Source organism: Microchirus variegatus (assembly GCF_963457635.1).
Source record: "Microchirus variegatus genome assembly, chromosome: 7".
Classification (NCBI taxonomy): domain Eukaryota; kingdom Metazoa; phylum Chordata; class Actinopteri; order Pleuronectiformes; family Soleidae; genus Microchirus; species Microchirus variegatus.
This window is the reverse complement of record NC_139808.1, coordinates 32851366-32876953: the sequence shown is the minus strand read 5'-3', so window position 1 is coordinate 32876953 and position 25588 is coordinate 32851366. Positions and strand designations below refer to the sequence as shown.

The 25588-nt window shown below is 37.9% G+C and overlaps 3 protein-coding genes across 5 annotated transcripts in view; all 3 read left to right on the top strand.

The window, feature by feature from the left end:
* klc1a (kinesin light chain 1a) overlaps positions 1-2933 on the top strand; it is a gene marked incomplete at its 3' end in the record, with an annotated part of 40471 nt that extends 37538 nt beyond the window's left edge. For both annotated transcript variants that reach the window (XM_083892105.1, XM_083892108.1), the window contains one exon: positions 45-2933. In XM_083892105.1, coding sequence (XP_083748231.1) covers positions 45-63 — 19 coding nt within the window. The remainder of the gene's footprint in view (positions 1-44) is intronic.
* Positions 2934-3390: 457 nt separating this feature from the next.
* zfyve21 (zinc finger, FYVE domain containing 21) lies at positions 3391-11540 on the top strand. 2 transcript variants are annotated; one of them, XM_083892235.1, is made up of 8 exons: positions 3391-3543; positions 5317-5367; positions 6277-6445; positions 7339-7414; positions 7499-7590; positions 7866-7919; positions 8607-8737; positions 9348-11540. In XM_083892235.1, the coding sequence occupies exons 1-8, from the start codon at positions 3418-3420 to the stop codon at positions 9381-9383; spliced, it is 735 nt and encodes a 244-aa protein (XP_083748361.1). In that variant the 5' UTR covers positions 3391-3417; the 3' UTR covers positions 9384-11540. The 2 variants fall into 2 exon arrangements, with proteins under 2 accessions (XP_083748361.1, XP_083748362.1); XM_083892236.1 differs by lacking the exon at positions 7866-7919.
* A 1023-nt stretch (positions 11541-12563) lies between these two features.
* Positions 12564-25588, top strand: part of LOC310929465 (transcription factor IIIB 90 kDa subunit-like) — a 74599-nt gene continuing 61574 nt past the window's right edge. Inside the window, exons 1-5 of the mRNA XM_083892233.1 lie at positions 12564-12777; positions 15452-15685; positions 16791-16865; positions 21613-21786; positions 22954-22985. Coding sequence (XP_083748359.1) covers positions 15502-15685; positions 16791-16865; positions 21613-21786; positions 22954-22985 — 465 coding nt within the window. The 5' untranslated portion in view covers positions 12564-12777; positions 15452-15501. The remainder of the gene's footprint in view (positions 12778-15451; positions 15686-16790; positions 16866-21612; positions 21787-22953; positions 22986-25588) is intronic.

The window sequence follows — 25588 nt, the reverse complement described above, 5'->3', positions numbered from 1 at the left end:
TCCCATAAACAACGTGACGTTTTTTGTTTTTTTTCTTCTTCCAGGAACGAAATAATCGTCTGAGGAAAAGTCGCGACCTGAGCGCTAGCCACACCGACCTGGCGCATTGAAGGTGACGGGGGTGGGGGCGGAGCCTGTGTGGTGACAGGAAGTGGTGAGGACGGACTTCCTGTGCCGAGTCACTGATTCGACCAACCGCTGTAAACGCTTTCACTGCACTTTGAAAGATTTGTTCTCTCGCAGCGAGTTTCTGCTGTTTTTTTTGCGTTGTTTTTAACGTTGTTTTTGAACCGACGCGTATGAAGACAATCGTACAGCCGTCGGAGTTCTGCGTTGTTTGAATGAAGACTTTTGCTTTTGAAGTTCTATGTTTACATTTTTTAAATTCATGTTTGTTTGTTTTTTTGCTGCTCCGAAGTTTTTTTTTGTTATTTTTTAAATAAGCCTCGAGAAAATCCGAGCTCCGCGCTTAAATAACGTCAAATAAAGGCGAGGCTTTCTCAGGACGGAGGCTTTAGTTTCACGCACTGACTGCAAACTTATCGTTATCGCTACACACTTTTACGCAAAAACAAAAAAATACAGGTTTATATTTAAAACAAAACACTTTAGCGTGAGTGAAGTTTTACAAATTCAACCAAAAAGTTCTTGAAAATAAAAAAAGTTTATGCAAAACTTATTTAAAGAAAGTTTTTATTGTACAAAAAAAAACATTTTTTGGTTGCAAATTTAAAAAAAATATATATATATATTTGCTTTTATCAAAACTATATATAGACGATTGGACCTGTTTTTAGTCATAGGTAAATATAGTAAGAATTATCATAAATCATCGTAAAACAGCGATTCTTTCAGAAGAACTTCGTAGAACCAAAGAACTGGAATTTAGGGTAAATATATACGTAAAACAAACAAACGTACGAATTAAATAAAAATACAGATTCAGTGTAAAAATCTGACGTTCGCTCTGTTTTCGCAGTTTTGTTTGTACGAGATTTAGCTCGTACAAACTCTGCGTTTTCACTGGATTCGCTTCTATGCAGACGACGATCAACAAAACCTTCACAAGCGCAGATTTAAATTTACTCTTCAATCTTCAGAGAAAGTCCAGCGGTTCTTCTAAAGTTAGGCTAAATTATCGGGTTTGACTGGATTATCTTAATCTGGGAACAACAATCGATGAATTAATACATTGTTTTTATTTAATTTTTTTACATTTTCAGTGCCTCAGATTGCGTTTGGACCAGCACTTTATAGACTTTCTCTTAGGATTGAACAGGACAATTATTTTAAATAGAATCTTATTATTATTATTATTATTATTATTATTATTATTATTAATAAACAAAAATGTTAAATTATTAAATTTTTAAAAAGTTATTATTCTAGACTTATGGGGGAATTGTTGATACTATTAAACCCGTAGGTAAATGTGCGATTAATGCAGCATTTTTAAGATTAAATTCTGAAATTTAGAATTTAGCCCAGTTCTAATCAAGAAATCAGGAAATTCGGAATTCTGCACAAAAAAAAATTCAAATGTAAAATGCAAAAAATTCCAGGTGTCTTTAAAAAAAAAGTTTGTCAATGATCAGAAGAAGTTTGATAACAAACAATAAACTGTAAACTCTGTAAATATCAGGCTAACGATAGACGAAACCACAACTTTAACGTTATTTTTTAAAGACGCAAAAAAAAAATGTTAGCGTTAGTTTTTCTCGCAGAAGTTCGTTACGCGTGTGTTTAGTTTAGTTTTGTTTTCGCAGGGCTGTGCAATAAGCTTTTGTCTGACGTGTCTTTAAATTAAATTAGCTTGAACAAAATCTTCACAATCTCACACTTTAAATTCCAACTCTTTAAACCCGATGTTTGTTTCGTGTCGCGTGAATCTTTTACGTTGTGAAAGGTTTTCATTCCAACACTTTATCGTAACGTTTCAGCTTTTTTAAAGAAAAAATTCTATGGTTTCCCAAATAAATAATAATAATAAAAACGAAGAAATTAAATGTAAATAAACAGTAGATTTAATTGTTTTCCTTCTGTGGCTGCAATAATTTAGTCATCGTGATTTTTTGTTGTTTTAATTTTAGAATAATTAGTGTTTGTTGACTGTTGATCAGTCGATTCATCGATTGTCGTCTTAACGTTGAAGCTCCGCAAAGTATCGAGGCACATAAATAACGTCGGGTAGTTTAAGAGAAAGTGGGCGAAGTTTTTAGGGAACGACGTCAACGAAAAAAAGAATTTCTGAATGTCGTTGAAAGAAGAAAACAAAGAAAACGGCAAAGAAATAAAACAATAGTTACGTGTTTTTATTTAACGTGGAGTTTGTTACAGAAGTTTTCTGCGTTTTGTGATTAAATAAGAATTTAAATTACAAATAAAAGAACAATTTTTCTTGTAAAATATATGTAAAAAAAATAATTCCTTAAACACAATAAAACAAGAGTTCAGCTACGGAAACAAAGAAAGGCCAAAATAAAGTCACATACTGAATATGACCTGTTTTGCCTTCCGTAGTTTGACTTCTAAATACTTGTATAATAATAATAAAATAGCACATGAGTTGTTGTTACAATGTTAAAGTTTTCTATGTGATCGTCGGTAAACAGCGGAGCGTCGTCAGCGTACGCGTCGTTCCCGCTCACACACACACGGAGCGTTTTTAACAGAGAAAATCCGACAAAAACAGAAGGAAAATCGTGAATAGAAAGGATTTCTGAGTGATGATGATGATGATGATGATGATGATGATGATGACATGAATGTACATTTGTGATTAATGAAAGCACAGTTACGTTTTTTTTTTTTGTTCATTTTGTTTGTGAAGGTAAATTAAAATTTTACAAAAAAATGTAAATGTAGACCCCCCCCCCCCTTCTGTGTTAAATGTGTGTTCACAGTAAATAAATATTTCCTGGTTGAGACTGGCATTAATGGTACGACCTGTTCCTTATTACACACATGAATTATTATTAGTTTTTTTTTAAATCTCTTATTTTATTAAATACATGAAGAATAAATTGATGAAAGAAAATTAGTTACTATCATATTTTTAGACATAAGGTTATAATGGAAAATAATATACATATTTACAGTGCTGAGAGAGCTACTTTTATTTATTTCTTAAAAGCAGTGGCAGAAAACGTGTAAACATTAAAAAAATATATATATATTTTATTTATTGTAATTATTGATTTAAATATCGATTTTAATGTGTGTTTATTCAGGGGGCGGGGCTGTACAAACCAAAACACTCCACTTTCACCCACAGCACCGCGTGACCACACATCTGTGCTGTGATTGGCTGAGCGCCCTGTCAATCACATCCCGGGCTGGGTTGAGTGGGCGTGTCCTCACGCTCAGACAGCAGCAGCAGGAGCAGGAGCGAGTGTCCGGAGAAGAAGAACCAGAGAAATGTCGTCGGTCCCTGACGGGAAGAAGCTGCTCCGCAGCCCCAGCGGCCTCCGCATGGTCCCGGAGAACGGCGCCTTCAACAGCCCCTTCGCCCTGGACGAACCGCAGTGGGTCCCGGACAAAGAGGTGAGCGACACCGCGGTGGTTTTAATGTGGCAGCGACGACATGTCGGAGCAGCGCGGAGCGGGAGGCTAACGAGAGGCTAGCTAACGGCACTTCCGGTTGTTGTTTTCAAAATAACGGCAGCTGTTTGGATAAAACAAAAAGTTAATATTTAGGAAGTTGTTTTTTATTGAAACAATATTCAGTCAAATCGTCAATTAATCATTAAAGATATTATTTTTGCCTTTGATTAATTTCAAATTATTCCAGGGATCATAGCGTTATTTGCCTCAGTCAAAATATTAGAATTCTGCCACGTATATTATTTGTAAATATAACCATATTTTACATATTAATGTCGTTATTATTAGTTTATCGACAGTTTAAGAGGGTTTTGATTAGCCATGAAAAGGAACAATCAAGATGTCATTGTTTTTATAACCAGTTAATCTATAGATTATTCCCCAGATTAATTTGTTTTTTTCCCCCAAAGAAATAACTTATGTATAATATTTAAAACACATTTTAGTTTTTTTATTAAGCTCATAATGATATTTTATCATTTTATATTAGAGAAATAAGAATAAATAATATATACTTAAACATGATTCTTAAAACTTATATTTGAGGTAAACAATATTCGGGAAGAATCATGAAAGTCAAACATATGTTAATCATCAGTTATATAATTGTAAATTATTCATATTAACGTTAAGTGTATTATTTTTTTTAATTATTATTTTAAATATTGAATATGGAAAACAATAGTAGTTGAAAGGCTTTTATTTTTGTAGGCAAAGCCTCGTACATCCGGTTCAACCGGCGCTAACTGATGTGGCTTTGACGCAGGTCTGGTGGTCAGAGCTCTTGGCCCCTGATCCTGGTCCTGGTCCTGATCCTGGACTGGGCGTTTGTTTGCGGACACGGTCAAACCAGGCACTGACAGTTAACGCAGTCTGTTAACCTGTTAACCAGCTAGTTAAAACACTTTTTAAAAAAACAACTAGTTGTCAGGTGTTTGTTTCTAGCAGCAGCAGCAGTTGTTTCGTGTGTTAGCTTCGCGTTAGCTCGCCTCTCTGCAGACGAAGTACAGTATGCTAGGCTAACTCTTAGCTTCTTAGCTTGTTGATGAAGAAGAAAAGAATAATAACGGTTTAACAGAAAAACTAGTCTGTTTAACTGAAGCTGAACTACAGACACTTTAACTGTCAACTACGACGAACACTGTCGGTCATTTATTATCCTCTGTAAACACAGTTAATGCGCAATAAAAATAAAAAACTGTATTTATGTCAATAAATATTTGTACTGTCGATGTTTTTACACTGAGATGTACTGTGTGTCGTGATAAAGGATATGTTTATATAACCTGGTCCACTTCTTGTCCTGGATAAGTTTTATAGTTTATATAAATATGTCTGCATATTTTCATTAAATATTCATTTTATATATTTATTTATGGGTTGTTTGGCTCATGAACACTGAAAATAATGTTGTTGTTTTTGTCCACAAACCAAAATGATTCACTTTTTAGTTTTAGTTCCTGTCTTTCTTTCCTCTCTGGCTCCAGTGGTTTATTAAATATTAATATATGTGTGTGTGAACAAAGCCGGGGACACATTTAAACATTCTAACGTTTGTAAAGCTTCTACGTAAATGAATGTTTTTCACAGAAGCTGCAGACGACGAGCTCATGTTTTCTCTTCCTGTTGAAGCTGAATGTGCTGAGCTCAGCGCGTACGCTGTTGTTGTTGTTGTGTAACATCCTGTTTCTTCCCCTCTTTTCTCTCTCTCAGTGTCCGAGGTGTATGCAGTGTGACACCAAGTTTGACTTCATCAGGAGAAAGGTCTGTTTGTTTGTTTGGTTTTTAAAAAAACAACACAAATCTCTGATTTTCTGTCACATAAACAAACAAACAAACAAACAGTTTTTTCCTCATTCTTTGACCGTGTTGATCGATCGTGGCGTGTAAACACAGGTGACTCTGTGACGTGTGTGGACATAATAACATGTAGATCTGCTCCTTTCTGACCCGCTTTCACAATAAAATACAGTCCCTTCAAAATAAAATCAGCTCATTAAAGCCTTAAACAGTAGCTGATGCTTTCAGGATTCACCGCCTCCATCTTCTTGATCTTGATTTAGATTTATTTAAACAAAAAATAAACAATTTAAAAAATAAATAACATGTAGATCTGCATCTCTGCTCCTTTCTGACCTGCTTTCACAATAAAATACAGTCCCTTCAAAATAAAACCAGCCCATTAAAGCCTTAAACAGTATCTTTCTTGATCTTGATTTAAATTTTCAATTTCATATATAAAAAGTAACTCTTCATTTCCGCTCTTCCCCTGGACAGTTTCACAATAAAATACAGTCCCTTCAAAATAAAATCAGCTCCTTAAATGGTAACCCAGTTCTAATGGTAGCCTTCTTGATTTTATGTAATTTAAAATAAATAGAAAAGTCAGATAAATTTAAATAAAGTACGAAAGTAATAAATCTGTCTCCTGTTTTCTCAATTAACTGATTGAGTTTTTTGATCCATAAAATGTCAGAAAATCTCAAAATAATGTTCTCAAATGTATTTTTTTGGCCACAAACCAGTTTAAAAAAACACGTTTATTGATTTATTTTTTGTTATAAGAAGCAAAGAAACCAGAAAATATGAATGAAAATCACAGAAAACTGTTTTAATTGTTAAAAATATATATATAAGTCTGTGTGTGACCCGCTGTGTTGTTCCTCCCTGCAGCATCACTGTCGACGGTGCGGCCGCTGCTTCTGTGATAAATGCTGCAGTAAGAAGGTGGCGCTGCCGCGCATGTGTTTCGTGGACCCGGTGCGTCAGTGCTCTGAGTGCAGCCTCGTCTCCCAGAAAGAGATGGAGTTCTTTGACAAGCAGCTCAAAGTTCTGCTGGGAGGTCAGGAATCATTCAGGAATCATATTATTATCATTATAATAACTGATGTTTATAACAGGAAACTGAAGTTTGTAAACCACTCACTCTCCCACACCAAACCCCTCAGAGAAAATCATTGATTTTAGCTCACAGGGACACAGGAGCTGCTGGTCCTCTGCTGCCTCGTGTGGTCACTTTGTGTCACTGAGGTCAATTTTAAAAGCCGAATTGACAAAATCAGACATTTGAACTTAGTGATGGAGGCAGCAGTGGATCAACAACTCCTGTGAACTCCTGTGTCTCTGTGATGTTAAAATCGCTGATTTTCTCTATGGGCTTTGGTGCAGGGAGAGTGAGTGGTTGACAAACTTCAGTTTCAAGGACAAAAAGTAGTAAACTAATAAAAATCTACATCAGTTATAGTCTGCAATGATCTTAAGAACATGTTCACGTCTTTATTTCACTGTTAGACAGACTTTTCCTTGTGTAAACTGAAGTTTGTAAACCACTCACTCTCCCACACCAAAGCCCATAGAGAAAACCAGTGATTTTTAACATCACAGAGACACAGGAGTTCACAGGAGTTGTTGATCCACTGCTGCCTCCATCACTAACTTCAAACGTCTTATTTTCTCTATTTCGGCTTTAGAAATCCTCCATTCTCATTAACGTCAGTGACACAAAGTGACCACACGAGGCAGCAGTAGACCAGCAGCTCCTGTGTCCCTGTGAGCTAAAATCACAGATTTTCTCTATGGGGTTTGGTGTGGGGAGATATTGTTAAAATATCATGGAATTAATAAATTGAAGCATATTTCATGAGTTGGGTTTAATTTCTTACCTGCAGCATCTTTAATAATCCTCCCCGGATTAAGGATGATGCTGATGCTGATGATGTATTTATTTATTTCCAGGCACCACCTTCGTCGTGACGCTGGGGACGACAGAGAAGACGGAGACGATGACATGTCGTCTGTCCAACAACCACAGGTCGGACTGTTTGAGTGTTTGAGTGACAATTTCGTTTTTAGCTGAAGCGTAATCTGACTTAATCTGAGTCATGTTCGACGTCAGGTATTTGTTCCTGGACGGTGAAAGTCACTTTGAGGTGGAGCTGTCTCGTATGTCCAGCATGCAGATCCTGACAGACGGGACGAGTCCAGGAGGTGAGAATGTTGTTATTATTATTTTTATTTAAATGAATTAAATAATCTCACTACGTTTTATTTTATTTATTTTTACCAATATTAGGATTAGGACACACATTTTCTTTTCTCTTACTGTCTTTAAAAACGTGTCCAGAGCTGCGTTCTCCTCTTTTAACCTGTTCTTCTTCTTTATTTCCTCACTAACAAACTCTCTCTGTCTCTTCTGCTCTGATGATGATGATGATGATGATGTGACTCTTCTTCTTCTTCTTCTTCCTGTCGTGTGGACGCAGACACAGACATTCACACTTACACCAGTCTGCTGGACACTCAGTGTCTCTGTGAAGGTTCGTCTTCAGTCTGTGTCGTCACATCACTGCTGAGCGTCATTATAATAACAATAATATATAACCTCTTTTAAACGGCGTTCAAAGACACTTTACACACATTAAAATGTCATAAAACAAACGTACGCAAGAAAATACACACAATTGGATGAAAATAAACATGAAAAACACTAACTTTAATATAATTTTATCCAATGAGCTGCAATTAATGATGAATGAACTAAGATTTGCTCCATAAAATGTCATAAAATATATAGAAAAAGCAGTTCCTTTAATGATTTCTTTGTTATGAAAAGAAACTCTAAGCTAAAAAAAAATCAAAGGACTTGATTTAATTATTCAAAAAAATAAAACAACAGGCTAATTTCCACCACTCATTGTTGCGTCGTTTTATTTTGAAATAAGTAATTGTTTCTTTTATTCTTCTTCCAGTTTAACGTTATTTTCATCATCTTCACCTTCATCAGGTCTTTGTCATGTGAAATAAACTAAATAAATACAATGTTATTGATAAAAATCCAGCTTTTAAACATAAAATGTAAGATTTTTACTCATTTTATTTGGCCATTTGACTGTTGACCGAAGCGATTATTGTTATCGTGCTGGATAATAATAATAATATCAGATATATAATAATATCATATTTTAATATTAATCTATGTATAAACTGTGTGTGTGTGTGTGTAGGAGGGACAGCCAGAGCCAGTGGCATGTTGCTCCATTACAAACCAATGGGCTCTCAGGACGCTCAGCAGCTCCGCCTAGAGGCCACAGACGATAAGAAGGTGGCGTCATTATGGCTCGCTGCCATGCACAAGGTATGGACTTACATTAGTTAGTTAGTTAGTGAGCTAATTAATTCTTAGCCTTGGGAACACGAATCCCAGGGATCATTTTTTGGCTTCGTTTGACAACAATAAAGTGTTTTTTCAAAATAAAATACAACAAAAAAGTAGTGTTTGAAGTCATCTTTTTAATAGAATTTCATGTCAGTGTCCAACTTAATGGACAAAATAACCGACAGATTAATTGATTATGAAAGTAATCATTATTCGCGGTGATAAAGCAGACTTTAATGGTGCATTATGTAATAAGTCATAAAATCCTCCTAATATGTCACAGAGACTCAGGAATAATGTTCATGTAACAAACTGAACTCACCAACAACAACAGTACAGACTAAATATTAACATTAAAAAATAATGTTTTTGTTTATGTTTACGCCGTCTACCAGTCATTACAGTCAGTAGAGTCTCAGCTGCCGAGCAACCACGGGTTGCCAGACCTCGGTATTTTGAATTTGAGTGTAGTTCTTACATATGGCACCTTTAAAGAAAGCCTGAACTACACCTTTAACGTGTTGTTTTTGTTTGTTGTTTTTCTGTGTGTGTGTGTGTGTGTGTGTGTGTGTGTGTGTGTTGACCTCAGGCTGCCAAACTGCTGTATGAATCTAGGGACCAGTGACGGACAGAGCAGATGAACTCTGAACCAGGAAGCACACACACACACACACACACACACACAAGTTTCTCTTCTTTTATTTTCCTTATTTTTCTCTTCATTTATTTTGAAATTAACGTCCGATTCCATGTCAGCTCTTGACGACACGTTCTTATCACCGTCACTTTTACAAAACAAACACATGTTTATATATGAAAAACAACAATTGTGTTATTACCTCTCTTCTTCATGTTTACCACAAACAGTCTGATTGTTGTCTCTCTTTATTACGCAGTAAACCAGAGGACGAAGACGTGAGATTATAACGTTTATATCAAACCCACGTCCACTTTTACTTCCTTTTATTTTGAAATTGTCCTTAACGTCTGCGACGCGTGACCTTTTCATCATTTCGAGACGCCGCGTCTACAAGTAGGCGAACAAATCTGACCTTAAAACCCTTAAAATGAGTTCAAAAACATGCAGATTAGGGGATTAGGCAAAATTGGACACTGGTTGTTTGACATTTTAGAGATTAACATTAATGTTTTCAGGGATTTTTAAGTCTTTTTAACTTGAATCTACTCGAGTGATCGTCTCAGAGGTGGATTTGTCCTTTAACAGGCGACCGATTCAGATTCTGTCGTCAAAGTTCTGGTCGTGTGTGCTAACGCTAACGCTAATATTTACAAGTATTTACAGATTTAACGACGAGATTCGTTCACTGATTCTGGTGAAATAGAAATATAAACACAGACGTATTATAATAATATTAAAATGCTTTAAATGTACTTTCATGTATCAAAGTTTTGTACGAGATATTTTCTTTAATATTCCTACTTTAGCGCGTGCCATCGCGTGGGTTTTTAAAGCCGAAGTTTTGTTAATTCGTAAAAAACACTTCCTGTTTGTTGTCGTCGCTCTCACTCGTGCTTCCAGGGACGATTGTATCGCAAACGAGAACGACAACGACAACGTAGACTGACGTTTTTATTTTAACTTTCACGCTTTTCGCGTTTTTTTTTTTCTTTTTCGCAAATGATGAATTTAAAGGTACAGTGTGTGAAACTTCATTTTAGGTTGTTTTAAAAGCTTTTGGGCTATTCCCATAACAAAGAAATAAACAGCCCGCAACATGACTCAGCAAAAATGTGATTACTGATTTTTTAACGTATGACGTGTCCGATATCAGTACTGATATCACAAAATTTAATCGATACAGATATTAGTCCAATAAAGTCATTTTAGACCATTTATGACGCTATAAATATATGTAGGATTTTTGGTTTGTATTGGATTTTATGTTTTTATCTGTACAATATCCGATACCGATATTTTGACCAGTATCGGACCGATACCAATACTGATTCCCACCCTTAATTTAAAAAAAAAAAAATAACATCCAAAACAATTAAACACAATAAAAACAGATCAAATAAAACAAATAAAATGTAAATAACATTAACAGCGATACTTAATACACGACTCATCGGTATCGCATCAGTATCGGTGCATTATATTTTTTATGAGCTTATGGAAAAACAACAGTTAAGCACAATTTCTGGAAAGTTTTACACACTATACCTTTAAATCTGATTTTGCTACACGTGAGCGATAGATTTAGAAGTTAATTTTTGCGTCAGTCGAGACACCAAGTATTATATTATATTATATTATCTTATATTTAGTTACGATTGCCAAGTGTAGATGACGTCACAGTGACAAACTTTTGTTTGGATTAATCGAGCACAGAGTGAGTTCACCTTTAGTAAAAAACAACTAAATAATCTAAATATTTGTCGTGACCTTCACCTTTTCCTCTTCCTCCACTTTGTAACGTAAAGTTTATTTTTATACGCTGCTCACCTAAGAACTGAAGTTGTCGTTTGGTTTTCGAAGCTTCCAGGAAAGATTATAATCCATAATCTCCTCGTTAGACGTCCGTTATCTTCCATGAAACATCAGATTTGTGTGACGGAGGTTGATGACGCGAGAGCTGCACAGTTATCGCACGTGATGATAAAAAATTACGTTTACAGAACTCGATCGTGTGGGATTAACTGTGCCGCTCGTCTGGATTATCTTCACTTTTCAACAGTAATCTGGAGTGTTTGAAAACGGTGTTTGTGCCGATTTGCTGTCGCCAGCTTCACTCATTTTACTGAAAATGCTCCGCAGTTATGTCACAACTCTGTTGGATTATTCTGTTGGGAATAAAATCAAGTGTTTATAACTGTTGTGGTGTCGTTTGCATCATTTGAAAGACGATAATCTCCATGGAGACTGAAGTTTAAGGAATTAAATGTAAGTATTTTCTAAATAAAATGAAATGTATGTACATGTATATTCATTTACATGTGAATCAAATTCACCTGTTATTATGATTAAATAAGTAGTATATTAAGACAATAAAAAAGGAAACTTCAAAAGGTGTATTATGGAATTATACATACATATTATCTACTTTAGTATCTACTAATTTGCTATGTTGCTAATATGTTTTTTCTTATCTTAGCTAATTTGAAAGGTAGCTAATATCTATATATCTATTTTAGTATCTTAGCTCATTTGCTGCGTAGCTTATATCTATCTTTATATCTAATGTAGTAGCTTAGGTAATTTGTTACGTAGCTAATATCTATCTATTTTAGTGTCTTAGCTAATTTGCTACGTAGCTAATATCTATCTATTTTTAGTATCTTAGCTAATTTACTGCGTAGCTAATATCTATATATCTATTTTAGTATCTTAGCTAATTTGCTACGTAGCTAATATCTATCGATACACCTATTATGGTATCTGAGGTAGTTTGCTACGTAGCTAATATCTATTTATTTCAGTAGCGTGGCTAGGTAGCTAATCTATCAATTGCCCGCACTGTCCATTTAAATGCACTGACGTAAGACGTACCACTGCAGCAGCTGAGTAGGGGAGCGATCTCGTTCGTCTCTCTACGTTGTTTTCCTACTAATATAATTTTTAAACTTTATATTCTTTAGTTCAGGAAATAGTATTTCACCACAAATGTCCACGTCATGTTTAAGTAATTGTGCGTTAGTGTGAAGCTTTGATATTAAATGATTATTAGTTGGTTTTGCCATCTGGTTCCCCCCCTTCCCCGGACCGTGTTGGTTTCGCCCGTGTCTCCGGCATGTAAACGCACATGTCGGGTGTGTGTGTGTGTTGATGATGGTTGCACGGATATTACAGCATGTGGATGAAGTGTGAGAGCTGACACACACACACATAGAGATAAACCTAACACACACACACTCAAAAAAACAACACAAAAACAACATTAACAGTAACCGTAGTAGACCCGTGTGTGTGTGCGGCAGCAGCAGCAGCGGCAGACCGGTGTGAGCGTGGCCGCAGTCAGAGCCTCACTGACGGGACTCTGCTGCTCCGAAAACACAAGGTACGTCCGCTAAACAACAAACACAACAACAACAACAACAACAACCACCACACTCTTTCCGCGTGTTTGTCCCACACCCGTAACTCCACTCTCGGCTCGTAGTTCCGCGTTAAAGCCGTAGTTTTACGTCAGAGTTATCGCCGGTTATTAGCATCTCTGTGCTAGCTTCGTCAGCTCAGCTGTCAGCCGCTGCGTGTGTGTGAGTGTGCGCGTGAGGCTGCTGCTGCTGCTGCTAACCGCTCATTTCACACAAACTTTAAACGTTTTCCGCGTTTAAAAGTGATGTGACTGTTATAAAAGAGACACTTTAGCTTTTATGTTTTATTGTATTTCAATAAAAGGAGACGGAGAGGTGAAGAGAAGGCTACGTTAGCTGCCGGTTGGTGCTTGTTGCAGAGCTGTGCCACGTAGCTAGCCGGCGGAAGTTATGCACATTCATTGCGCGAGACTCAGCAACTCACGATTATTACGGTCACAGTCGATTAACCTGTCGATAATTTGCGCGATTAATCGAGTAAATGTTGAAAAGGTGTTTCTCAAAATACAGGAAAAATTATGACGTTGTCACCCGTGTCTGTCCAGATATTTGTCCACAAAACAAAATGATTACATTTTTAATGATTTCTTTGTTTTATCGCGTAAAGAAACTATAAAATATTCACATATAACATTAAACCAACATATAAGACATTTTCTTTTAGTTGTTCCAAAAATTAGGTTAATATACATGTGTATTTATATATGTGTTTGTGTGTATATATATATATGTGTATATATATATATATATATACATAAATATATATATATAGTTCTAATAACATTAAAGTGTCAAAGACAATCATATTTAATATCTATGTTTAAATATACATATATATCTATACATATATGCATGTGTATGTGTGTCTATATGTATATATATATTGTATATGTGTATATATATATATATATATATATACACGTGTATATGTATGTATGTGTGTATATATATATATATACGTGTATATGTGTATGTATGTATGTATGTATATATATATACGTGTATATGTATGTGTATATATATATACACATATACAATATATATATACATATAGACACATACATACATATACACGTGTATATATATATATATATATATATACACATATACAATATATATATACATATAGACACACATACACATGCATATATGTATAGATATATATGTATATTTAAACATAGATATTAAATATGATTGTCTTTGACACTTTAATGTTATTAGAACTATATATATATATATGTATATATATATATAAACATATCTATGTTTAAATCTACGTATATATCTATAGATATATACATATATACACGTGTATATGTATATGTATGTATGTATGTATGTATATATATATACGTGTATATGTATGTGTATATATATATATATATACACATACATATACACGTATACACATATACATATACACGTGTATATGTGTATATGTATGTATATATATATATATACACATATACATATACACGTGTATATATGTATATATCTATAGATATAAACGTAGATTTAAACATAGATATTAAATATGATTGTCTTTGACGCTTTAACGTTATTAGAACAATTTCCAGCCTTACAGGACGTTTTACAGCACACGCTTGTAGCTGAACAAGCTCTAATCGATATATCAATGCATACTAATATCACATATCCTTGATTTCAGCTTCTTTAACGCGAGTCTGATCTATTTTCTTTGCGTTTTAAGATCTTTGCTCATGAGGACGAAACAAAACACAGCATTTTTGCATTTTATGGATGAAAGAGTCATTGATTAACAAAGAAAAGAGTGCAGTGTCTGCATCTCATGCTACGACTGAGTCAGCATCACAACATTATTGATATGACTGTCTTAAGAAGTGACTCATTCTGTCATATATCTATTACATCTCGACTGATATCTCTTGCCTATCTTATCCAAAATGATGTCAAAATCAAAAACATGAAATGTTTGATTTGTCTGTCTGGGCTGACGTTATAAAAATAACGATAACAAGATGGCCGCCCTTGTAAATCCAGGCCCTTGCCTTAAGTACTTATAAAAGTTGTCCTCAGATAGAGAGACAGACAATCCTTGAATTAATAGAGCGATACTATCAATAGCGCTGGGCACGTTAACGGCGTCAACGTTAGCGCACATTAACGCATGACACGATTCCATGACGACTGACTGGAAAAAGACGCGCGTGATGTCATGTTTACGTGCCGCGTCACCGGAGTCCAGGCACAGTTTACCAGTTAGCTCCTTTAGCGCCATTAGCTGTCTGTTTATTAAACGAAAAGAGCAGCGCTAACAAATAACCAGCGTACCTGTGTACTGCGTATGTGTGCCTCTGTTTTTAAACCTAAGTGCTACTTTAGAGATTCATTTTAACAATCGGAAGTCACGTAAACATGACGCCACGCTCGTCTTTTTCCGGGTCAGTCGTCATGGAAACGGGCCATGCGTTAAAACGTGCGTTAACGTTGACGCCGTTAACGTGCCAAGCACTGATTATCAATCAAAAGTCTCTGGAAGCTTTTATTTTGGCAGCTGCGAGTTTTGCAACGTGACTGAAATATTGATCGACTGAATGTTGCAGCGCGAGTTGATCTTGATCAATGATGGGTTTAAAGGTCTTCGTTTCTCTTCAGGAAGCGTTTTGAAGCTCCCTAAGGCGACGCCGCCGCCGCCCCCGCCCGACATGAGTCCCAAAGCGTGCAAGAACTGCGGCAGCTCGGACGTGGATGTGGACCAGGCCCGCGGCGATGCCGTCTGCATGGGCTGCGGCTCTGTGCTGGAGGACAACATCATCGTGTCCGAGGTGGAGTTTGTGGAGTCGGGAGGCGGAGGCTCGCACGCCGTCGGACAGTTTGTCTCTTCGGAAGGTGAGCGAGGCCAAGCTCGGGGGGGTGAAAACATGGCTGCCGTAGGGGGATATCAAGAAAAATTGATAAAAGCTATGCCTATGACATCTTAAAACTATATATTACACTTTATCTTGCTCTTTTATAGTCTTTTTCCACTGGAAATTTAAGTTTTCAAACCACTCACTCTCCCACACCAAACCCCATAGAGAAAATCAGTGATTTTAACATCACGGCACACAGATGTTGTTGATCCACTGCTGACTCCATTAGTTAGTTCAAATGTCTGATTTTGTAAAATTCGGCAAACTTCGTCTTCGTTCGGATTAACCACAGTGACACAAAGTGACCACACGAGGCAGCAGAAGACCAGCAGCTCCTGTGTCCCCGTGAGCTAAAATCACTGATTTTCTCTATGGACTTTGGTGTGGGAGACGGACGATGTCGTCGTCAGACATGTACGCAGTGTTCAGGAACAACGTGTGTGTGTGTGTCTGTGTGTGTGTGTGTGTCACACACGTGTTATAGATGCTAATCTCTGTGTGTTACATTCACCCCCAGATTATCTCTTAACCTTTAACCTACAGCAAATCTTTTTCTCCTGCAGAATTTTTCACTATCATGCAATTCCTCCAACTGTCCACTAGAGTGAGCTGTTGGATAACACTGCTTTTTTTTTTTTTACTGCCATTTCTTCAATTATCATATTTTATGGTTCATCTTCTTCCTGTTGCAACTTCTGTAGAGTAAAAGGTTAATCTCATCATAAGGAGAAAATTAAGCTAATTTCACCTGAATAATTAATTAAGATACAATATTTGGGCAATTATTAATAAATGATTAATTGTTTTGATTAGATTTCTCAAGCGAAACTTTCTTTTTCTTGTCTCATCGTCAAAAATGTATCGTCAAGTTGTATATGTATTATTGTTTTGTTGATAAATAATAATAATAATTTATATTGAAGTTCAATCTGAGTTATTATGCAACTTTTTCTCATTTCTGAGAATATTTGTCATGCAGGAAAGAGGGGGAATGTTTAGTTCTCGTTCCTCTTTTCTATGTCTCATATTTATTGATTTGTTCATCTCAAATGCAAACTCAGTCTTTTGTTTGTGTTCAACAGGAAACAAGAATCCCACTTTTGGAGAGGGTCACCACGGCATTGGAGGCGAGTCCCGAGCTCAGACTCTGCAGAGGGGTGAGTGACCAGCAGAGGGCGCCACACGCCTGTAAACTGAAGTCTGTAACAGTGAACCTGCCGTGATAAAGAGGTGGAATCAAGAAGTGTGAGATTCTTTTCCTCTGAAGGGACAGTTTTTACAGTTTTTACTTTTGTTACCTGGTTTTAGACACATTTGTTAAATATGTTTATCTTTATTTGTGACAGCCATAAAATTTAATTTAAATTTAAAATTTCCCTAAAAGTCTTAGGATTTCCTTGGTTTCAGTCCCTAAAAGTCTTTGGTTTTTCGTCATCTCAGTCCCTAAAAGTCTTGTTTTTTTCCTTGGTCTCAGTCCCTAAAAGTCCTGGTTTTGTCCCTAAAAGTCTTCTGTTTTTCTTGGTCTCAGTCCCTAAAAGTCTTGGTTTTGTCTTGGTCTCAGTCTCTAAAAGTCTTCTGTTTTTCTTGGTCCCGGTCCCTAAAAGTCCTGGTTTTGTCCCTAAAAGTCTTGGTTTTTCCTTGGTCTCAGTCCCTAAAAGTCTTGGGTTTTTCTTGATCTCGGTCCCTAAAAGTCTTGTTTGTTCTTGGTTTCAGTCCCTAAAAATCGGGTTTTACTTGGTCTCAGTCCCTAAAAGTCTTGTTGAAGTTGCTGCTGAGAGAAGCTTCCATTTCCTCTCGTTATCTCAGTAGGTTTTAGTATTTATGATGATGCAGTAGATCTGAACATCATCAGGCTCTTCCGAGCGTCCCAGGACCTCGACGCCTCGCTCCTGCTCCCGCTCGCTCTTTAAAAAAACGCATCAACAACTTGTTTGAGTCGCTGGGCTCCGCTGAGCGTTGTCAGGCTGTCGGGCAAAGAGCCAGAGCCTCGATGTGATGGCGAGCAGCTGGTTGCTGCGGCGACGGCCGTCTGTTGGGCTGACGATGTTTCAGCAACAGAGTCGCAGAGCTGTCAGACTGCAGCACTCGCTGAGTAATGATCCGTGTGTTTGAAGGGTTTTATTAGACGGGGAAATCAGCACTTCTTAGCTCGTCATAAACACAGTAAATCCTCCCCAAAAATTACCATCTCCTTTTAAAGAAAGATATAAATTGTGACGAGAGTAAATTTGCACGTAATGTAGTGACTAATTTACAGCCGTAGATTTAACACCTCATATCGTTTTGATGGATCATTTACAAGAGTGTTATTTTAAAATGTATACACAGAAATCTGAACTAAAAACTTTCAGATTTGTTCAGGGACCTGTTTTAAGTCCCTAAAAGTCTTGATTTTTTTTCTTGATCTCAGTCCCTAAAAGTCTTGTTTTTTTCCCCTTGATTTCAGTCCCTAAAAGTTTTGGGTTTTGTTTTGGTCTCAGTCCCTAAAAGTCTTGTTTTTGTCTTGGTATCAGTCCCTGAAAGTCTTGGGTTTTCTTTCTTGCTTTTTTCCTTGATCTCAGTCCCTAAAAGTCTTATTTTTTTCCCCTTGGTTTCAGTCCCTAAAAGTTTTGGGTTTTGTTTTGGTCTTAGTCCCTAAAAGTCTTGCTTTTTTTTCTTGGTCTTAGTGTCTAAAAGTCTTGGGTTTTGTCTTGGTCTCAGTCCCTAAAAGTCTTTCTTTCTGTCTTGGTCTCAGTCCCTAAAAGTCTTGTTTTTTTTCCTTGGTCTCAGTCTCTTAAAGTCTTGTTTTTTTCCCCTTGGTTTCAGTCCCTAAAAGTTTTGGGTTTTGTTTTGGTCTTAGTCTCTAAAAGTCTTGTTTTTTTCATGGTCTCAGTCTCTGAAAGTCTTGGGGTTTTCTTGGTGTCAGTCCCTAAAAGTCTTGGGTTTTCTTTCTTATTTTTTTCCTTGATCTCAGTCCCTAAAAGTCTTATTTTTTTCCCCTTGGTTTCAGTCCCTAAAAGTTTTGGGTTTTGTTTTGGTCTCAGTCCCTAAAAGTCTTGTTTTTGTCTTGGTATCAGTCCCTGAAAGTCTTGGGTTTTCTTTCTTGCTTTTTTCCTTGATCTCAGTCCCTAAAAGTCTTATTTTTTTCCCCTTGGTTTCAGTCCCTAAAAGTTTTGGGTTTTGTTTTGGTCTTAGTCCCTAAAAGTCTTGCTTTTTTTTCTTGGTCTTAGTGTCTAAAAGTCTTGGGTTTTGTCTTGGTCTCAGTCCCTAAAAGTCTTTCTTTCTGTCTTGGTCTCAGTCCCTAAAAGTCTTGTTTTTTTTCCTTGGTCTCAGTCTCTTAAAGTCTTGTTTTTTTCCCCTTGGTTTCAGTCCCTAAAAGTTTTGGGTTTTGTTTTGGTCTTAGTCTCTAAAAGTCTTGTTTTTTTCATGGTCTCAGTCTCTGAAAGTCTTGGGGTTTTCTTGGTGTCAGTCCCTAAAAGTCTTGGGTTTTCTTTCTTATTTTTTTCCTTGATCTCAGTCCCTGAAAGTCTTGTTTTTTTCTTGGTCTCAGTCCCTAAAAGTCTTGTTTTTTTCTTGGTCTCAGTCTCTAAAAGTCTTGTTTTTTTCTTGGTCTCAGTCTCTAAAAGTCTTGTTTTTTTTCTTGGTCTTAGTCTCTAAAGGTCTTGGGTTTTGTCTTGGTCTCAGTCCCTAAAAGTCTTGCTTTTTTCTTGGTCTCACCTAGTCTTGGTTTTCCTTGGTCTCAATCCCTAAAAGTCTTTCTTTCTGTCTTGGTCTCAGTCCCTAAAAGTCTTGCTTTTTTCTTGGTCTCACCTAGTCTTGGTTTTGTCTTGGTCTCAATCCCTAAAAGTCTTTCTTTCTGTCTTGGTCTCAGTCCCTAAAAGTCTTGCTTTTTTTCCTTGGTCTCAGTCCCTGAAAGTCTAGGGTTTTTCTTGTTGTGTCTGAAATGTCTCCCCAGTGGACGTCTGCGTCCTCCTGCTTCATCTCGCCGCCAACTGATTCAGGTCTCCAGTCGCAGGCCCCGCCTCCTCCTCCTCCTCCTCCTCCTCCTCCTCCTCCTCCTCCTCCTGTTGTGTGTTTGTGTAGTTGTGTGTTTGTGTAGTTGTGTTGTGCAGCAGTGTGTCACCAGCACTCCCCGGTGTGTCAGTGCACAGCAGCTCACCGCAGTGCGGGCGAGGTGACTGGAATGTCAATGGAACGTTAGCAGCAGCAGCTTCAGCAGCTGGAGTCTGGATTTATGAGTGAAAACAAAGTCATTCACAAAGTGCAGACGCAGTAAAAACACAACAAAAATCCTGATTCATGTGACGACGGCTGCTCTGATATTAATCATCTAAGAATCAACTGCTTGTTTCTCTTCTTTATGTTCACGTTTAAACTCGTGTTTAACTAAAACGTCTAATTCTTTTCCCGGCATTTACTGCGACTACGATTTTATTTACGAGTCGAGCTTCAGTTCAGTTCGTTTGCTGTCAGTTTTAAAACAAAATGGAGGATTTTATTGTACGACACTGGCTACATATTAATGACTTTTTTATTACGCAATAAATTTAACGTGTTTTTAACACGGGGGGGAAATGTTGAAGGTTGACCAAAACTCAACCAAGACCATGAAAACATTAATATTTTTTGGGCCTGAGACCAAGGAAAGACTTTTAGGGACCAAGACCAGGACTTTTAGGGACTTGGACCAAGACAACACTCAGACTATTATGTACCAAGACCAGTATAGGGTCTTGACTTCTAAAGACCAAGAAAAGACCAAGACTTTTATTGTCCAAAACTCAGACTTTTAGTGTTCAAGACCCAGACTTTTAATGTCCAAGACCAGGGACCAGGACAAAACCAAGACTTTTAGTGTTCAAGACCAAGACTTTCAATGTCCATGACCAGGGACCAGGACAAGACCCCAATACTTTTAGTGTTCAAGACCCAGACTTTTAATGTCCCAGACCAGGAAAAGACCCCAAGACTTTTAGTGTTCAAGACCCAGACTTTCAATGTCCCAGACCAGGGACCAGGACAAGACCCCAATACTTTTAGTGTTCAAGACCCAGACTTTCAATGTCCAAGACCAGGGACCAGGATAAGACCAAAGCTTCTAGTGTCCAAGTCCAGGGACCAGGACAAGACCTAGACTGAGTGTCCCAGACCAGGGACCAGGACAAGACCAAGACATTCAAAGTCCAAGACCAGGGCCAATAATTTTGGTGTCCAAGACTAGATCAAGCCCAAGAATTTAGTGTCAAAAACTAGGACAAGATCAAGACCGTAAGTGTCCCCAGACCAAGGAAATGGACTAGACCAAGACCTTTATTCTCTAAGACGAGGTCATAACCAAGATTTTTAGTGTCAAAGACCAGGAAAAGACCCAGATCTTTAGGGACTAAACCTTATATTTTATCAGCGTTAGCTCTTTTGTGTGTGTGTGTGTGTGTGTGTGTGTGTGTGTGTCATGTTCATATTGAGTTAGATGTTGAAAGTGTGTTAAAGTGATGAGACTGGATGAGCTCAGAGTCGCTCACATTCCCAGACAACACACTCGGTTCACTGGTCACACACATCTGGTTCAGTGTGAGTGTGTGAGTGTGTATGACGGCTTACGCAAGGTCATGAACCCTGGACACACACACAAAGATGCCCTGCAGCTCTGTGAGAGTTAATTATAAACTCTTTTAGTCTCCACCTGCTGTTTGTTACGTGTGTGTGTGTGTAAAGAAGGCACACACATGTTCTTTGTGTAATATAATTTAAAAATATATAATATAGAAAGTTTTAAATGAATGTCATGAATATCAACAAAATCCACAATTTTCAGTCAAGTAGAAAAGAATAATATGACTATACTGTATATAATATAAGTCCAAATAACCTGTAATTTGTTAATTTAATTCAAATTGAATTGAAAAACTCTTGTTTGTTTTCCAGCCAAACAGAACATCAACACTCTGGGTCGTCAGCTGCAGATGAACCAGCACTGTTTGGACACGGCCTATAATTTCTACAGGATGGCGCTCAACAAACACCTGACGCGTGGACGCAAGTCGTTGCACGTCATCGCCGCCTGTCTCTACCTGGTCTGCCGCACCGAGGGAACGCCACGTATCCTCTACTTTAAAAACAATCACAGTCTAGAACACTGAGCCAGAATATTCCACCGACAAATAGTCGGTATCGCCCTGAACAAGGATCCGTTGAAAATATCTGCGTATCTCTTAAGGAATATTTGAAATGAATTTTTGAAAATCAGGAAATGATCCATTTGCCCTGATACACTTTGACAGTGAGCTGGCTTTTTTCAAAAAAACAAAAAGTATCTCAGAATGACTCGAAATGTACCATCATAATAGTTGGTATCGCCCTGAACAAGGATCCGTTGAAAATATTTGCATATCTCTTAAGGAATATTTTTAATGAATTTTTGAAAATCATGAAATACTCCATTTGCCCTGATACACTTTGACAGTGAGCTGACAGTCTCAAAAACATTAGGCACATTTGCGTTGTGACTAATGAGGTTGCACAGTGTATTATTTTAGCCTTTATGTTCCTTATCGTGCATTACCATAACTGAAAAATCTTCTTCAGCTCCCCCTATAGGAATACATACTTCCTACGGACTGCACTCGTATAGTAGGAAAACCCATAAGTGCATATCTGAGTGTGATTTTATTCTCTATATTTCTTTTCAGATTGACATAGATATCATCTTTGTGGACACAGATGTGTCGTCGTTTGTTTTCCCTGATTAAGTCGTCCTCGTCTCTAATCTCCAGACGGCGTTCGTGCGCCTGGGATTATCTTTCCCATTTCATCTGCACTTCTGCCCAGTCCATTGTGAGAGCCCCCCCTCCCCCCCCCCCTCCAGTCCCACGTTAATCCAGTTCCGGGCAGCAGCAGCAGAGACAGGTGCACCTGTCTCCACGGAGACCAGTGTCTCCGTGGAGACCAGTCTGTGTATTCAGGGTCTGTGATGTCAGAGGTGAACGTGACGTCTTTAGGATTCGCTGACACCGGAGCTGCAATGATTTATTGATGAAATTGATTGAAATTTAGTGTTTTTATAATAATTTTTGACCTTTTTTAACATCATTAATCGGTTTGAGTGTTTTTTTTTAAAGAAACAGGACAGGTTTATTATTATAATAATAAATAATAAGGTTTATTATAATAATAATAAACCTGTAATTCATTTAAAGACTTTAAAACCTGATGATAAGTTATTGTTATCTCTGATTCTCTTGAATTTCCTTAACATGCTCTTCTCAGACATGCTGCTGGATTTCAGTGACGTCCTGCAGGTAAGATTTCATATCGATTACATTATTGACTACCAGGAAATGGTGAAAAATGGTGTATTTTGTTCCGTCGAGAGTCCAAACTGTGTAAATAAATTCAGAAATTTTAAAATCTATGATATCGTAAGTCTATGATATCATTAAGAACATGTTCACGTCTTTATTTCACTGTTAGATGAACTTTTCCAACAAGAAACTAAAGTTTTCCATCCACTCACTCTCCCACACCAAACCCCATAGAGAAAAACAGTGATTTTAGCTCACAGGGACACAGGACAACGTTTAAATTTAAACTTTGATGTGTTTTCGAGGCTCAATGACACGCGCGCTCTCACCTCCCACCATGATGACGACTCCCATGATGCATCTGCTTGTCAGACTTTCACCCTTATAATTAAACCTCGTTGTGTGTGTGTGTGTGTGTGTGTGTGTGTGTGTGTGTGTGTAAAATTAGAAACCCTTCCATTTGTCTGCATGTTTAATTCACAGTCAGTCGGGGTGTGGTGGAGGTGGTGGGACATTTCTCAGAGTCACAGCTGGTCGTAGGGCTTTTATTTTTATGCACCCAGCTGTCCTGCAGGCCTATCCCCCCTCCACCTCCCACCATCCCCACCCCGGCATGTGGAGGCCAGGGTGTGGATTTGAAGTGGATTTTGGGTGTGTGTGTGTGTTGTGGTGGAGGTTATTAATGCCCAGTGTTGAGGCTGCTGTGAGCTGGTGGACGTCCACCAATCATTTTTATGACCACACAAACACACACACACACAGAGTTTGGATGAATCAGGAGTTTTGTCTCATTCCTTCACTGAGCTCACTGAGGCTGTGTTTATCGATCAGACCTGGATCAATAACACTTGTTTTCTCTGTGTTGTGTCGTGATGGAGGTCGAGTTCATGGAATCCACAGAATATCGATCTGTGAACTCGAAAAACGTCCCGTCTGTATGTGACAGACGTGTCCAACAATCCCACTTTAAATGGGTTTAAAAAGACTTAATGTTAGGCTTAGAATTAGGTTAAGGAAGTGTGAATACTTTTAGTTCTCTAAAGGTTGGTTTGGTGTTTCCTTCGCCAACTTAGGACAAATTTGAAAACACACAAACTTGTCTTGTGGCTCTTTTCCACGACTCAGTTCCAGCACGACTCGACTTGTTTTTGTTGCTTTTCCATCAGTGATGGTACCTGGTACCTGACGAGGTTCCAAGGCGAAACGAAACGACTCCAAAACTGAGTCGAGTCGACCCCAACAAATGCAGTAAAATGTCTAATTGCGATTTAAGACGGCTTTTTTAAGCTTTAAGACAAAATGGAGGATTTTATCGTACGACACCAGCAACATATTAACGTTTTATAACGCTTTAAATGTAACGTGGTTGAAGGTTGACCAAGACTTCGAGTGACCAAGACCACGAAAACATTAAGACTTTTTGGGGCTGAGACAAAGCAAAGACCAAGACTTTTAGGGACCAAGACCAGGACTTTTAGGGACTTGGACCAAGACCACACTGAGAATGTTAAGTACCAAGACCAGTATCGGGTCTTGACTTCTAGAGACCAAGCAAAAAACAAGACTTATTGTCCAAGACTCAGACTTTTAGTGTTCAAGACCCAGACTTTTAGTGTCCCAGACCAGGGACCAGGACAAGACCAAGACTGAGTGTCCCAGACCATGGACCAGGACAAGGCCAATACTTTTAGTGTCCAAGACCAGGGACCAGGACTGGACCAAGACCTTTAGTGACCAAGACCAGGACTTTTAGGGACTTGGACCAAGACCACACTGAGACTATTAAGTACCAAGACCAGTATAGGGTCTTGGCTTCTAGAGACCAAGCAAAAAACAAGACTTTTATTGTCCAAGACTCAGACTTTTAGTTTTCAAAACCCAGACTTTTAGTGTCCCAGACCAGCGACCAGGACAAGGCCAAGAATTTTAGTGTCCAAGACTAGGGACCAGGACTGGACCAAGACTTTTAGGGACCAAGACCAGGACTTTTAGGGACTTGGACCAAGACCACACTGAGACTATTACATACCACCAAGAAAAACCAAGACTTTTAGTGTCCAAGACCAGAGACCAGGACAAGGCCAGTACCAAGACCAGTATAGGGTCTTGACTTGTGGAGACCAAGAAGAAGAAGACTTTAAGTGTCCAAGACCAGGCACCAGGACAAGACCAAGACGGAGTGTCCCAGACCATGGACCAGGACAAGGCCAATACTTTTAGTCTCCAAGAGCAGGGAAAAGGACAAGACCACGACCTTTAGTCTTCAAGTCACTAAAAAGACTTAAAAATCCCTGAAAACGACACCAAACGGAGTCGGGCCTTGCCATGCTGGAACTTTAAATCAGGGTTTCTCAGTCCTGGTGCTGACCTTCATGGTTTAGATGTTTCTCCTGAGGACCAGGGGGTTGAGAAAATCACACATTTTTAAGATCCATTGAAGCTTTTTCCCATAACACCTTGCAGCTTTTTAAAGTGCTGCACTTGTTGTTTCTCCAGCTTCTCTTTGCAAGAATCTGTTTTTCCCAGAATAGCAGAAGGAGCATCTGCTTCAGAGAGAGTGGGAGTCCGTCTGTCTGCTCTGTAGAACCCCCCTCAGACCC